The following is a 14,489-nucleotide window of genomic DNA, read 5'->3' as shown; positions in this document are numbered from 1 at the left end:
GCTGCCCTAGACAAAAGGAGTCTCAAAGGGATTTTGCCAGGAAAAAAAATGTTGCAGACCACATGTAATCCTGTGAGATTAAAAAGCAGCAACTGTATGAAGAGCCTTTTCCTATAGCATCATGGACAGGGTGGGTGTGAGATTCAGAGCTACACATCTGACTTCTGCAGTTTGGGCTGCTGCATTTTATTGTGCTAAAGGGCTAAACCCCATCCTTGTAATCATCCTACAGCCTCACATGAATCCTGCATTGCTTTCATTCTCTCCCCTCAAACGCTGGGACTATCCATGGTTTAATGCTTTGTTTTCTCTCCCTGCTGCAGCCTGGGTTCAAAGCGAATGTTACTGCTAATTGCTTTCACCCAGCTAAGTTTAAAGTGTGAGAACACAACAGGAGGGGAAGAGCCATCTGGAGCAAGGACCCAGCCACACTCGAGCCTGAGCATCTCTAACACAGCAATAAGGCAACCCCAGGATATGGGCTGGTTTGCAAGCCCCAGAGGAGGCTGCAGAGCTGGTTGCTTCAAATAAACCAAATCCCGCAGCCCTTGGACTTACACATGAAACTCATTTCGTGTGCAAGCTATGGACAAAACAATCCAGGGATTTCCTTACCTCTGCTTTACAGACCACCGCTTGGCTTCAGCCCAGCCTGGCACCAGCCTGCAACATTCCCTCAGTGCAAACCATGCTTTTGCAATCTAGTTATTCCCAAAGATGGCCAACAGCAGATGTAGTTCCTCATTTCTTGTGAACATTAATTAGAAAAAGTCTGTCTCCAAATCACCTTGATGGCTTCTGAAGTACCCATCCATAAACACAAATCATCATAAACATAAAACGAGTCCAGTGAGACCAACAAACAGAGGGATAAGAGGACTCAGTGCTCACTTACCTCTCTGTATGGAGAAGTGCTGTTGCCACCACTGGTTTCTCCCAGATTTTATATATATATATATATATATAAACAGCAGGTAAAACTTCACTTACCACTGTATATACAGCATAAAGCAAGTTAAAATTTGGGTCAGACATCATTCCTTTCAGCAGACCACTGTTTTTGCAGAGCACAGTGTCCGAGGAGCAGAGCTGGCTTGTGGAGGTGAGGATGAGGAGGGCTCAGCTCCTGCCCAGCCGTGTGCTGCTGCTGCTGTGCAGTGCCCAGGTGACAGCTTGGGCTCTCCCCAAGCCCCAGGCGAGGGTCACACTGTCACTGCACTAACTCTGGAGCAGGGCCATCCCAAACAACCATGGGCACCAGGTGTGCCTGTCCCAACCACTCCCCTCCTTCCCCTACCAGGCAAGGACACTGTGGAGGTTTCAAACCTTAGCAAAGAATTCTGGAAAACTCCTCATCTGCTGAGTGAGACAGCAACAAGGCAGCACCTGCAAGCAAGCACCTGCAAGCAGGCAGAGGCTGGATGATGGCACCTCTACCTTGCACACAGAGATGGGGTGAATTCAGAGGCCAACAACTCCAGCTGAGATGCACCAGTTGTGAGCTTGGGGTGTTTTGAGAAGAGACAGGAAGGCAGAATGAGGCAACACACTGGGAATCCTGCTGGTACCCCCAGGCAGAGAGACACAGTGCTGGCCTCTGCCCTGAACAAACCTGTGGAGGCCTTGGGGGAACAACCAGAGTTTCTCCAGGCAAAATAAGCTAAACAGAAAAAACAGCTTAGCAGAACTGTGGGGACTGTGTGCATAGGAAAGAACTGTAACACACATGCACTATCAGCAGAGACTACTGAAAGCAGGGATTTTCTATGAATGAACATGGAGGAGTGTGGGAACTCCAGAGGTGTTAAAGGGAAGTCCTAAGAACTGGCAGCATCACTCCACCTTATCCCCACATGATGCAGAAACTTAAACAAACATCTCACTAAAGGCACGTGGTTACCCAGTGTGCCCTGGGCAAAATCTTAGACTATGAACTTCCAAGGAAAATCAGAGTTTTCTTGGCCTCGAGCAGGAGAACTACACCAAGTGTGTTTCCCAGGGTGACTTCAGTCCAGGGCCATGGAGGAATCCAAAGCCACATTCTGCAGATGGCCATAAGTGTCCCTGTCAGCATCCATGACATGACAGACAGCTGGGATGCAGGAGGCATCCTGATCTCCACCACTCCAGAGAGTGCTGGTACAGGAATGAACCAATGCACAGACCTTCAAAGAGAAAGTTTTATGGACGCTTTTATACACATACACAAATATTTTAATATCATGGTAACTGAAATGTTATCCATATTCTTAGTACTGTCATAATTAACTAAAAAGATATTTTTTTAAATTTTGTAAAAATGACATATTTTACACATCTTCTATTTACAATTGCAATATGCTTAAATGTTATAAAACATCCACTCTGACCTTTAAAATATATGTATACTAGGACTTAGTATTAGATATATTATAATTTATAGCAAACTTAGGGTTTGCTGTGTACCTATCTGTTCAATGGAAATTTCATAATCAGCCTGGCTTAATAAAGGCTGCTCAAAACCAAAAATTGACAAGGAAAAAAAAAAAAAAAAGAGAGGGGATGTGCAAATATTGGGGCAGGCAAAAAAATAAAAAAGTCTCAAGCTTGCATTTTTAAAAATAACACTGTGAAGTCTTCCAATAAATTAAAATCTTAACCCTCCAATCCTTTTCCTGGTATTGTCCATGATGAACTTAATTTTCAGTACTATTAATCTAAAAGGAAAAAATACCCCAAACAACAAAGAACAAACCCCGCCCCAGCCAGCAGATCTTCCTGAGGCTGTGTGTTCCCCAGGCTGCAGTCAAGCATCAGGATTTGCTGGAATGGCTGCTGCTGGCACAGAGGAGCTGGCTCTATGGATGACTCGAGAAAACGTGCGCTCCATCCCTGGGTGTTTTGCTGAGTCCTCCTTGTATGCAATCTTTTCAGAAAAGAGAAAAAAGTAAGCAACAGTGAGAGATCTGAATGGCTTGGTGTCTGAAGTGCCCACTGTCTAACCAAGGATTTCCCATTTTTTAATTGTTACACAATGATGCCAAGGATCTGACAGAGGAAAAAGGACCTTTCCCTGGTAAATGGAGGCTGCAGGGACAGGGATGACATCCTCTGAGTCAGGGGAAAATGGGGCTTGGCTTCTGCCAGGCTTCATGGGGTTCCCTGAACTGCACTACTCTCACAACTGAAAAGTTCCCTACATTTTACCAACTCACAGACACCTGCCCCAGCACCTCCTGGCCATGGCACAGACAGGCCCAGCTCTGCCCACGCTGCCATCTGGGGCTGCAGCAGCCCCACTGAGCTGCACACCCCTGGCAGCAGGGCTGGCAGCAGGGGCCAGGCTGAGCCTATGGGCAGAGCTGCAGGGGAGCAGCAGTGGCAAGAGCTTGCTCTGCCCTGTCCTATGGGTAGGCTTGAGCAAGAAGGAAGATCTTTTTGCTGAAGAAGCTCTTTTAGCCTCGGCAATAGCTCTTTTTTCCTACTTCTATAAAAGCAGACTGAAAACCTGTCTTCTTCCACAGGTACTTTGTTGGAGCATCCTCAGCAGAGACAGGGGCCATCCCCACTGACCACACAGCACCAGCAGTGGCAGAGAAACCTCTCCCCTTCACAGAGCTCTGGGTGTAACCCAATGCCATCAACCCCCAGCTGGGCTTGGTCAGGGCTGCAGGTCAGGCACACCTCAGCTGTCACTTGGGCTGCTGACCACAACCAGCTTCAGCGCCTGAGCCAGCAGCTCGGGCAGCTCTGGGAAGGAGCTGCTCTCCCACCATGTGCAGGAAGAGCACAGGGACTTGGGCACTCCCTGGAAGCCACTTCTGCTACCACTGGCCCTTGCTCTAGCATTAGGGGGCTCTTGAGGAGCTGCCTCACTGGCCTCCCCACAGCTCACAACTAGGATCCTCAAGAACAGGCCTCTCAAGACTGCTCATGGACAACACGTCACACATATACCTCTTTTTAACTCTCTTTTTAACTCTCTGAGAAGGGAGTCATTAGACATGAAATCAAACACACACACATACAGCAGAAAAACTAGCAAGTGAGGAAAGTATATGGCATTAAAAGAAAAAATAGATGTAAGAAAAATGAACATACCACTTTTGGCTATAGTATTGAGGGAAATGTTAGACAGGGAAGAAGAGAAGCTGTATAAGCAAGGACCATGAGAGAGCTGTCAGAAAAGAAAAACAAAACAAAACAAAAAAGAGAAAAACATATGGTGATGAAAAAGTCACTGTCAGTAGGTGAGAAACAAAACTCTCTTGAATACGACAATGGGAAGGATGGCAAATCGTACTGGTGTAAAGCACATGGCACAGATGCAAGAGAGCCTCAAGCTTTCCAACTGGGAGATAAATATTTCAGCCACAGTTTATGGCATGTGATTTCTCTGAGGCAATACTCTGCTCAGAAGCAGTGAGTTCATGAGTTCACTGCAAGAGGAGCAGAGTTTTCTCAAAACCCCACAGTGCCTGGAAAACAGAGCTGCCACTTTTTAGGGTTCCCCAAAGGACAGCAAGTGGGAGACTGTTTTCAGGGTGGACTTTAAAATTCAGATGGTTTTGGCAAAACAGATGACAATTTTGACTTTTGTTGGATGAACTCTTAACTTTACACATTAGCATCGTTTTGTACAAGTAATTTTGTATTATTTAGTATTTTCATTTACATGAAGAAAATTCTGAGCTCACTGATACGAATACAAGCAGGAGCATTTAACAGAACTCTCCAAAAGTTTTATGAATGCTGAATTTTGTGGGCTGCTCATGCCTTGTTTGAGCTGGCCATCCATTTTCCCTTCTTGTGAGGAACATTGGTTCACACAAGACATTTGGTGCTGCCTATGCACACTGACTAGATGGCCAAAACAAATTCCTTGGGAGATGCATGAATACTGATTAACAAATAATACCCTTAACACTTACATAATACACAGTGATAAATATTAGTTGTGATACATACAGTGATAAAATACAGTGATAAATATTAGTTGTGATAAAATCACTGGAATGCTTGAGGTTCAAAAATCTTTATACACCTAAACAGGATGGGATAACTGCAGGCACCCCTGAGTTCAACCCCCAGCTGGCAGGCACCAACCCTCCAAGCAATTAGGAGCTTTACACCCAGCGAAAAATTCACTCAGTTCCACAGTAAGTACAACAATGGGCAAAAAATTCACATCAATCCTTATTCTCCTCATATGTGAAGATGAATAATACAGCATGGGGTAACAGAGTGCCAATTAGACACTTCTGTGAGATGCCACCACGATACCAGGGGTTAAACCAAGCAACTCTGCACTGATAGCAGTGGTTAAACCAAGCAACTCTGCACCAGCAGTGCTACAGGCACCTGGAAATGTAGCACAACTGCTAGAGAGGAACTATTTATCAGGTGCAATCTAAGGTAGCCTGAGCATGCAGAGATATAATCAAATATGGTTTAATTAGTACTTGAATATGCAGAATAGCTTAATATTAAATTGAAACAGAAAACATTAAAAAAATCTGCCTGGACACAGCAGTAGAATAACTGCAAGTGTGCACTGGAGTCCAATTCGTAATTTTGGGATGCAGTTCATAAAATATATCCATGCATGCTCATCCTTCTGAAGGTGCTAAAATACATGGCATCTATTCTGACAGTATACTCAAATATAAAAAAAAAATTAAAAAATAACTTTCCCTGAAAGCTGGATATAAATAGAAACTATTAAGATACCTCCTGTGGTTATCAGCTACATCTTATTAGCAATTTACTGTTTTAATTAAATACATTGCAGCTGTAGGACAAATAAAGCAAAGTATAAAACACTAGTTTAGACTATCTTTCTACACCTCAAAACTCCAGTCAGCATTTAACCTCACAAACATTCAACTTTTCAATATGTAGCAAGGCAGCAGAAGACAGATCTTCACTAATCAGATTCACTATACAGAATATACCTGTATTAAAAAAGAAAAAGAGGGGTAGATACTGAAACCAAAAAGTAAACTGTTTTCTCAGTGACGATTGCACTGCAAGGTTTTACTTCTAGTATTTTGCTCTGCAGCCTCATTTGTCACTAGAAGACACAATCAGCCACCCTCCCTGAGCCCAACCAGCACCAAATAGATGGTCTGACCTGTTCATTCATAACTACAGAGAGCTCGCTGAGCATATCCTTGTAATGAGACTTCATCTCTCCCTGATACTCAAACTGGTCCTCCTTAATAAGGCGTTCGTTGACATCGAGAGCATGGCCACAGGCTTCAGCAAACTGCCTGCAAGCACAAAACCACAAAAACAATGGGACTCACTTTGTAGTAATGAGCAAAACCATCTATCTCTATATATACACACAATGCTGGATCTCTCCCCCACCCCCTTGCAAATCACACCTTATCAGAAGTGAATTTCAGAACTCATTTTTAGATCAAAAGGAATGTGTTCTACTAGGGTAGCCCAAAACGCCAGTAAATGTTTCTTAGGAAGAACTTGTAAGATAAGGTAAATGCAGGTGTAAATTAGGCTGGTTCAAATCAGCCTAACTTCATGTCTCACCTACCTGTGCCATGCAGTGTGTCCTATGTGCTATGCAGGGGATGAAAAGCTTAAAATCAATGTTTACCTGAAGATTTCCTTCAGAAGCTTAACTTGATTATCAGGGTATCTCTTAGCATTTGTCTCTTCAAGAAAAGCTCGAGCATAGGCCATTGGTCCAGCATTTACCTGGGTGGAAAATACACAGCTTAGGTACAGAAAATAAGCCATTCATTGTTGTTTCTCTTGTGTTCCAAGGCTGAGGAGTTTTATTGAGGAAACAGAAGCTGCTCAACCTCTACTAGCTGTAGATCTGTGCTGGCTTTTCAAAGTCCCCAGCTAGCTGACATACAGACAGCTACAAGTTTGTTTGAAGACATTTCCATAAGGGCACCGGAAATACATCTCTCACAATCCCAACCTTCCTAAATAGGAAATAACAAAGCCAATCCTAACAAAACTCCCTTTAAATAATCTGCTTGCTTGTGATGGGCCATATTCTGAAGTGACATGTGACAGTCTTGTTGGAAAGGTCCTAAATTTTATTTAGAGTAGACTTGACTGAAATAATTATATTAGCATATAAATCCAGCAGTCATCAATGCCAGTGGAAAACTTTCCACTCCTTAGTGTTTTTAGATCCCACTCTAAACACTGGAATACAAGTGCTGTATTCCAATACACTGGAATGCACTCTAAGCGAATACAAGATATGCCAAAGAAGAAAAATGTCTGGAATTACGAAAATCAGAATAAAAATTTAGATAGACACACTGAAAAAAAAAGAGACAAAAGGCAAATTGTCGTTACCTTGACACTGACACTTCCTTGGAGCTTGAGCTGCAGTCGGATCATGTCCACTTCTTCCATTGTGCAAAGCTGATTGAGCTCTGAGACCTTTTTGGACATCTCATCAATGGCCACCTCGATGGGGTTCAGCTCTGTGCTGGTTTGGCTGATGACCTGAATGCGCTTCTTCACGTAGGGAAACAAGTGACTGGCTGCTCGAGAGAGAGGAACAGATCAGAGAACTCACCCAACAAGATACTATTTAGAAAAGCAAAACAATTAGGTCAAAGTATTTTTTGACTTTGTCAATGTCTTTATCAATCCATAAACACTGAGTTCTAATCACTGAATGAGCAGAAGTGACACAGCGGGTCCCAAGTGAATTCTGATGTACCTGGCACTGGAAGAACACTTCCTTTTGAACTCATCATTGTTTGATACCAAGCTCTGTCACATGCAAGTGGCAAAAAGCTCTCAGTGCTCAGATTTTAGAATCCATAAATTTCTTCGGAGTTAAAGCATCAAATGGTTTGAACTTTAGACAGCTCAAACCATCACATCACTGATATTTCATGTTAGAGGCAGAAACTTTAGCTGAACTGGGAATCGTTCACTGTGCTGGGGTTGGCTGGGATAGAGTTAATTTTCTTCACAGTAGCTGGTACAGAACTGTGCTTTGGATCTGCGCTGGAAACAGCACTGATAGCACAGGGGTGTTGTGGTTATTGCTGGGCAGGGCTTACATGGCATCAAGGCCTTTTCTGCTCCTCACCACACACACCAGTGAGGAGCTGGGGGGGCACGAGGAGCTGGGAGGGGACACAGCCAGGACAGCTGACCCCAGCTGACCCAAGGGATTTTCCAGACCATATGGTGTCATGCTCAGCCTGTAGAGCTGGGGGAAGGAGAGGGAAAGGGGAGGGATACTCAGAGTGATGGTGTTTGTCTTCCCAAGACACAGTTACACATGACAGAGCACTGCTTTCTTGGAGATGGCTGAACCTGCCTGCCCACGGGAAGCAGTGAATGAGCTCCTGGTTTTGCTTTGCTTGTCATACAGCTTTTGCTTTACCTATTAAACTATATTAACCTCAACCCATGAGTTTTTTCACTTTTACACTTCTGATTTTCCCCATCCCACCAGAGGACACTGAGTGAGCGAGTGGCTGCGTGGGGCCAAGCTGCCAGCTGAGGTTAAACCAGGACACTCACCTGCAGATGAACCTCCTATTAACACATCATCCTTAAAGCAGTAAGGAGGTACCTTTAACATTCAACCTAAATACTGCTATAGGAGCTGACAGAGGAATTATTCCCCTTTAAAACTCTTTGCTTCCAGTCAAGGCCTTTCCTGGATCTCAGGGAGTTTGGCAAAGGTACTGCTATGGCGCATTAAGTCTGATCTGAGCTAACACTCTTTTCTGACTGCCCTACATGCTTTGGAAGGTCTCCCAAACTCCATGCATGTCCTTCTCCACTAAGCATCTGCCTCCAGTCAGCTCAGATCTAAATAAACTCCAGTTTACAGGGCATCTGTCTCACTGGAGAGCAGGAAACCCAGGACTTCCAGAGCTGGAAGCACAAGGCACAGCCAGGCATGGCAGAGAGCCAGTGAAGCAAGGACTGCAGCCAGACTGCACTTGCCCTCTGCCCAGCAGGCTCTGGAGCAGAGAAGCAGTGCAGGTGCCACTCCAGCCACCCAAGCACAATTGACTTCCACCACTCCTCCAGTCATAGCAGGAAGCCTTCCTTTCTTCTCAAACTAAAAGCACTTAAATTTACACAGGAAGCAAATGAAAATACATGACCTTATCAAACAGGAGTGGAAAAAAAAAAGAAAAAGAAAAAGAGAAGAAAAGAATGTTTCCTTTAGTGAAAAGCACCGAGATGAAGCAGGTGCCAAAGAGAAAAGCAGGGGAGAAGAGGAGGTCATCAATTTCCCACCTAATGCCAAAGAAGCAGCAAGGCTGAGAGCAGTGGGAGCTGATGACAGCATGTAATAACACAGGGAAAATACTCTGCCACAAGAACAGCCCTCTCTGTTTTTGCCAGACAGACCATAACAGCTGCACTTTCAAGTCAGTGGAACTACCTGCTTCAGTACAATTCTCAAAACACCTACTGCTGCTCAAGCACCTAAAACACACACACATTCCTCCTTTCTTCTTACAAGCAAAGCTGTGTCATGTAACAAGACACCCTCAGACATCAGTGCCTCTTTCCTGACTTGTCAGAACAAAACTTCTAGGTGACTATGCTTGCACTGCAAGCAGTTTTTTTCACTTTGTCCTTTGGGGGAAGTAGATGCACTGAAGTTGGCTGGGAACTGGATTTTCTGTCACTTGGGAGCCTTTGCTGTGAACATCAGCCTCTCTGCCCATGAGAACAATGCCTCCAACTCAGACATTTTCTCATAAATCAAAGTTCAGACATGTCAAGTTTCAGCAGTAGTCTCACAAAGGATGCTTTTTAAAAGTGAGATTTCAATCATGATAAGGAGTGAAAAACTTCAGTTTAATATGACTCATTAAGAGCAGACATATCTAGCGTTTCTGACATTCCTGCCTTAAAATGCCAATTGAAATCTTACCTCTAGCTTAAAAAAAAGTCTATATAATGTATCTTAATCCCATTTTGAACAAAAATTCCTATCTGCTAAGTTTTACTCTTAGCAGAACAGACATCCTACCTGGCTTTTTCTTTGACCTCTTTACTATTTAAAAAAAAACATTTCTGAGTGCTAAGCTGCCTCCAGCAGAACCACTCCCAAGTTACATCACTGCAAAAACAGTTAAGATGTCAATTATAAGGAAAAATAAAGCACCTGAATGAAAACAACTATCCCTAAGAGAGGTCAGCAGGTCTGTAAGGGAGCCCACTGCCAACACACTGCAAAGATGAGTTATCACCCTGCCCAGCAGCCGAGCAGACGTACTGGTGAGGATGGTGCGCCTCTTGCACTGCTCCTCCACCCCGCCGTGCTTCTTCCCCGACAGCGTGAAGGGCGTCTCGAACACAAAGCGGTTGATGTTGTGGTGCATCTCAAAGTCAGTCTTGCGATCCTCGGCCTCCTTCTCCTCAAAGAAAGGTGTGACATAGGTCACCTGGATGTAGGCGTATTTGGGATCCAGGTCTTTGGGGTTCACCTGGGTAACAGCAGAAAGCAATAATGTTATGTTTAGTGTGATGAGCTTCCAAGGCATCCATTACATTTTTGATTTATTTACAGCCATACCAATGAAAACTGGCACTTCCAAATGTAATACTCAGATCATGGATGAATACAAAGATATTTAACTAAGAGGTCCTTAAGAAGAGTGGGACCTTTGAATATATCCATTGGCAAAAGTGGATGAAAGCTAAATGAGACAGAAAACAACGTGCACTGCAGGTTGTTTCTGCAACTGCAGCAAACATCTGCCTGCTCATCTCCTGCTGTGATGCCCTGCTGTTTCCATACAGCAGCTGCCAGGCTTGTTTTAGTTGTCTAGATGGTTCCTAGTAGTTTGCACATACACTCAGATGCCATTCCTTCAAAACACTGCTCTCAAAATGTGAACCAGGCACTCATTTCTCTCCCTTGTGCAAAACCACACATCCTTCATACCTTGTTGGAATCTTGGATAATCTTCACATTATCTATTCCAAACTTGTCTGCATAAAGTTTCATCAGCCTTTGAGAAATCTCAGACAAGCCAGTTAATTTGGGTTCTTTATAGATATACTCTTTACCTTCCTCTTCTTCAAAAAAGCCCTGTTTGGAAAGAAACAGAAGGATACAGTGAACGTAACAGGCAGGGCAAAGCCTAAAGGAGGTGCTTCCATCAGGAATCAAGGCTGCCTGTATACCCACCAGAGCATCCAGTAGGCCACTTCCAGCACCTAAGTTAAAAGCTTACCTCTGTCCACTCCTAGCAGACATGTGTCTAGAGGTCAGTGCTTATACTGGTCTGCAATCTCCAAAGTTACCCAGGAAAAGATCCCTACACATTTATTCATGTAAGAGACCAAGATGCTTAAAGAGTTAAAGGGTTTTCTAGAAAATACTGACATGTGTATGATGGAAAAACCCTCATGGATTAAAAACTAGACATCAAAAATGCTTTAAATCTTAATAATTTGGTTCAATTTACAGCTGTTTGCTGGACACTGAGCCCAGCTGGGTTGTGTGCAGCACATCCTCTGAAGCCACTTGTGCAGGCACAGGCTGGGCACTGCTGCCCATGGCCATGGCATGGGGAGCACCTGGGAACCAGCCTGGATCTCCTCAAGGCAGCTGAAGAGGAACTCTGGTGGCACCTTGAGAGGCCACATAGAATTGCAGCATTTCCAGAGATAATGAGTAAATGATTCACATTTGAAAGGAAAAACAAAAAGACACACAGGCCCTGTTTCTTTGCAAAAAAGGTACAATCTTGTTAAGGTCTTTATTTAATACACTGGATGGACTTGGCAGAGCTTTAATAAAAAGCTCCATTGAAGGGCTGAACACAAATCTGTCAGGCTTCAAAAGAAATGCCAACTCTGAAAACTAACAGAGCATTGCATCACCTGCAGGTGGGACACTCAACTGCTACAAGATGAACATGAACATCAGCGCTGCAGGAGAAGCTCTCCCAGCTGAGCAGAAAGCAGCAGGTGCCCCACTAACAAGGACTGGATTCATCCCAATGCCATGAGCAGCACCAGCCCTCCTCCTGGGATTTCATGTACAATTTGGTGCTGTGCACCACTGCAGCTGCACTCAAAGCCTCTTCCTTTCACCTTAACACAAAGTGACCCAGAGGAAAACACCTGAAGCTGCAGGGACAGGGGGAAAGGCAGACAGCTTTAATGATGTCAGACCCAAGGCCCTTTGAACTTAACATGATGTGGCTTGGACAGCTAATTCTACAATATGCCTAAGCCAACTGCCATCTGTAGAAAAACAGAGATGCAGAAATTAATAAAGGCAAGAGATACCTCCAAAATCTCTTTGGAAGGTTCTCATGCAAAATCCAGCCTTTTCATCTGGAAGTCTATTTCAATTTTGCCAACTAAAATTATTGACTAGGCAAATCTTCACAAAAATATTACAGAATTAAAATAAAATAAGCTATGAATTTCATTGCTTCTTTAGGAGAAAAACACTTAATCTTTATTTCAATAGGAATTAACAAATATGTGCATCTCTGACTTCTCCTTCAGTGAGGACAAGAGGCAATAAAACTGTCTTTTAATTTGGCAAGTGCCAGGAGTACTGGGGGCATTACTAGAAACCAATGACTAACAGCATCTGACAGCATCTCATCTGACAGCATCTTCATCAGTCTCACAGTGACCTTTTAATATTGCATGACTTTTAACAACATTATCAATTAAACTCCATAGGCATATGAAGAACTTCATGGGTTAATTAGAGAAAAAATCTAGAGTTCCAAAGTTGACAGCCTATAAACATCTACTGAGCTGGGCAGGCAATTGAGTTCCTATTGATTACACTGGGAAAAGATCTACAGGATCATAACCTGGTTTCTGATCTTGTTTCCACTGAAGCAAAACTGCTTTATGGGGGGAAACCCCATTAGTTTGATGCAACCATACTTAAACATGCTACTCAGGACTGTCTCTGTCAAAAGACATCTGTTTTCTGTTACTATTCACTGTTTCCAACAAAACCCCTCATGTTTTCCGAATTAATCACATAGCAAGCTAGAATATAGTTTATGCTCTTAAACCCTGATTCTGTGTATGTTTGCATGCTGGAACACAGTGTTTATATGTAAGTGCCAAATCTCTGCTGATGCTTCATGGCACACTGAGATGATATCTCTGTTAATCGTTGTACTTAAAAAAAAATTCCTGAAAACAAACAACTAACAGATTTAGTCTTATCTCTAATGCAAGAGACATCATTTAGGTACATATTCTCTACAGTATTTCAGCTGACAAGTGACAAGCAGAAGTTAACGGTGAGCTATAAATAATCACGTCTGCCATATGCTATATGTCTGGCAAAGACTATTAAAAGTAAGATTAAATACTTTTCTGAAGTCAAATATCCTCCAATTTCAGGATTTTAAAATATTAAGCAGCCAAGGTTACATTATCAATGCATATCCCTGGATTATTTTCATCCTGGCTGTTTGTCCTACAAGGACAACACAGCCTTACGGATGAAAATTATTACAGGGAGCAGCTGATGGTGATGGAAGGCAGATGACCTCCTGGAGAGCAGGTTACTGGTTTCCACTGGGCTCTGATGTTCTGAGAGGCAAGTTGGGACCCAGGCCTTTCACTGTGGGAGTTCTGATAAGGCCCTTCTTCCTTCCCACACACCTCCAGACACAGCCTTGGAGCTCACAGCACAGACTCTTCTCCACCCTTTGTTGAAAGGTGCTGATGTAAAGCCTTCTGCTTGGCCTGCCAGGAATTGGCAGCTAATGGATCCTTCCCTGTCTCTGGCAAGCAAGCATCTCCTCCCACAGTGAGTGAGTGTGATCACTATGAAACTCTGCCCTCCAACTTCTACAGCTCCTTGCACACACAGGAGAATAAATCCTCAGCTCTTCCTTTCTCTAACACTGCTCTGAAAAACACGTCTTGAATGTCTTTGCTTATCAGCACAATATGAGTTCTCAGCTATTCAATATGTTTAACAATTCTTTTTTTGCTTTTAATTCAAGAAAGATATTGAATTCTCAAACACTCATTTATGAGTAAACTCCTATGCACTGGCTAGTGTGGTCACTTGGGGGTGCAATGAGATATTGTCACCAAAGGCCCTTTTACAGAATTTGCAGCCTAAAACAGCAGCTGCTATGAGATCTGGCTCTCTGAGCTGGCAAATAAAGCTTGTGGTGAAAACAGCCGACTGTGTCCTCCCTGAGGATCACAATAATTCAAACCATCCTTGCACAGGGTCCCTGCAGCAATGCAGCAACCAAACACTGTCTCTGCCTTGGCATGAACAGTTTTCAGGTGTGGCTGCAGATTGTCCTCCTCCACTAAGAGCCCCCAAAATTCTCCCTCCCAGTATTAACATTATTCTTTTGTTCCTCAATCTGCTTTCTCTGCAGCTTTTGTTTCAGTTAAGGAACAGCAATGACACCACATCTCTCCTGCAAAGGGCAAGGAGAAAGCTGTGCTTGTTGCATTTAGAGCCCAGTGACTGGGGGGAACAGAGAAAGACACAACTGTGAATAAGTCAT

At 43.6% G+C, this 14,489-nt stretch overlaps 1 protein-coding gene across 14 annotated transcripts in view; it reads right to left on the bottom strand.

The window, feature by feature from the left end:
- Positions 1 to 2,166: 2,166 nt before the first annotated feature.
- The window catches only part of DOCK10 (dedicator of cytokinesis 10), a 146,873-nt gene continuing 134,550 nt past the window's right edge, over positions 2,167 to 14,489 (bottom strand). For 12 of the 14 annotated variants that reach the window (XM_085069624.1, XM_085069630.1, XM_085069633.1 and 9 more), the window contains 6 exons: positions 10,907 to 11,053; positions 10,235 to 10,445; positions 7,321 to 7,511; positions 6,599 to 6,699; positions 6,113 to 6,251; positions 2,167 to 2,905 (listed from right to left, as the gene is read on the bottom strand). In XM_085069624.1, the coding sequence (XP_084925750.1) occupies positions 2,786 to 2,905; positions 6,113 to 6,251; positions 6,599 to 6,699; positions 7,321 to 7,511; positions 10,235 to 10,445; positions 10,907 to 11,053 (909 nt within the window). In that variant the 3' untranslated portion in view covers positions 2,167 to 2,785. Of the gene's footprint in view, positions 2,906 to 4,080; positions 4,157 to 6,112; positions 6,252 to 6,598; positions 6,700 to 7,320; positions 7,512 to 10,234; positions 10,446 to 10,906; positions 11,054 to 14,489 lie in introns of all 14 variants that reach the window. The other 2 variants (XM_085069637.1, XM_085069638.1) reach the window with 1 other exon arrangement.

This window comes from Lichenostomus cassidix, chromosome 9, assembly GCF_008360975.1.
Source record: "Lichenostomus cassidix isolate B80296 chromosome 9, HeHo_3.0, whole genome shotgun sequence".
NCBI classification, from domain to species: domain Eukaryota; kingdom Metazoa; phylum Chordata; class Aves; order Passeriformes; family Meliphagidae; genus Lichenostomus; species Lichenostomus cassidix.
This window is presented reverse-complemented; position numbering and strand designations above follow the sequence as displayed.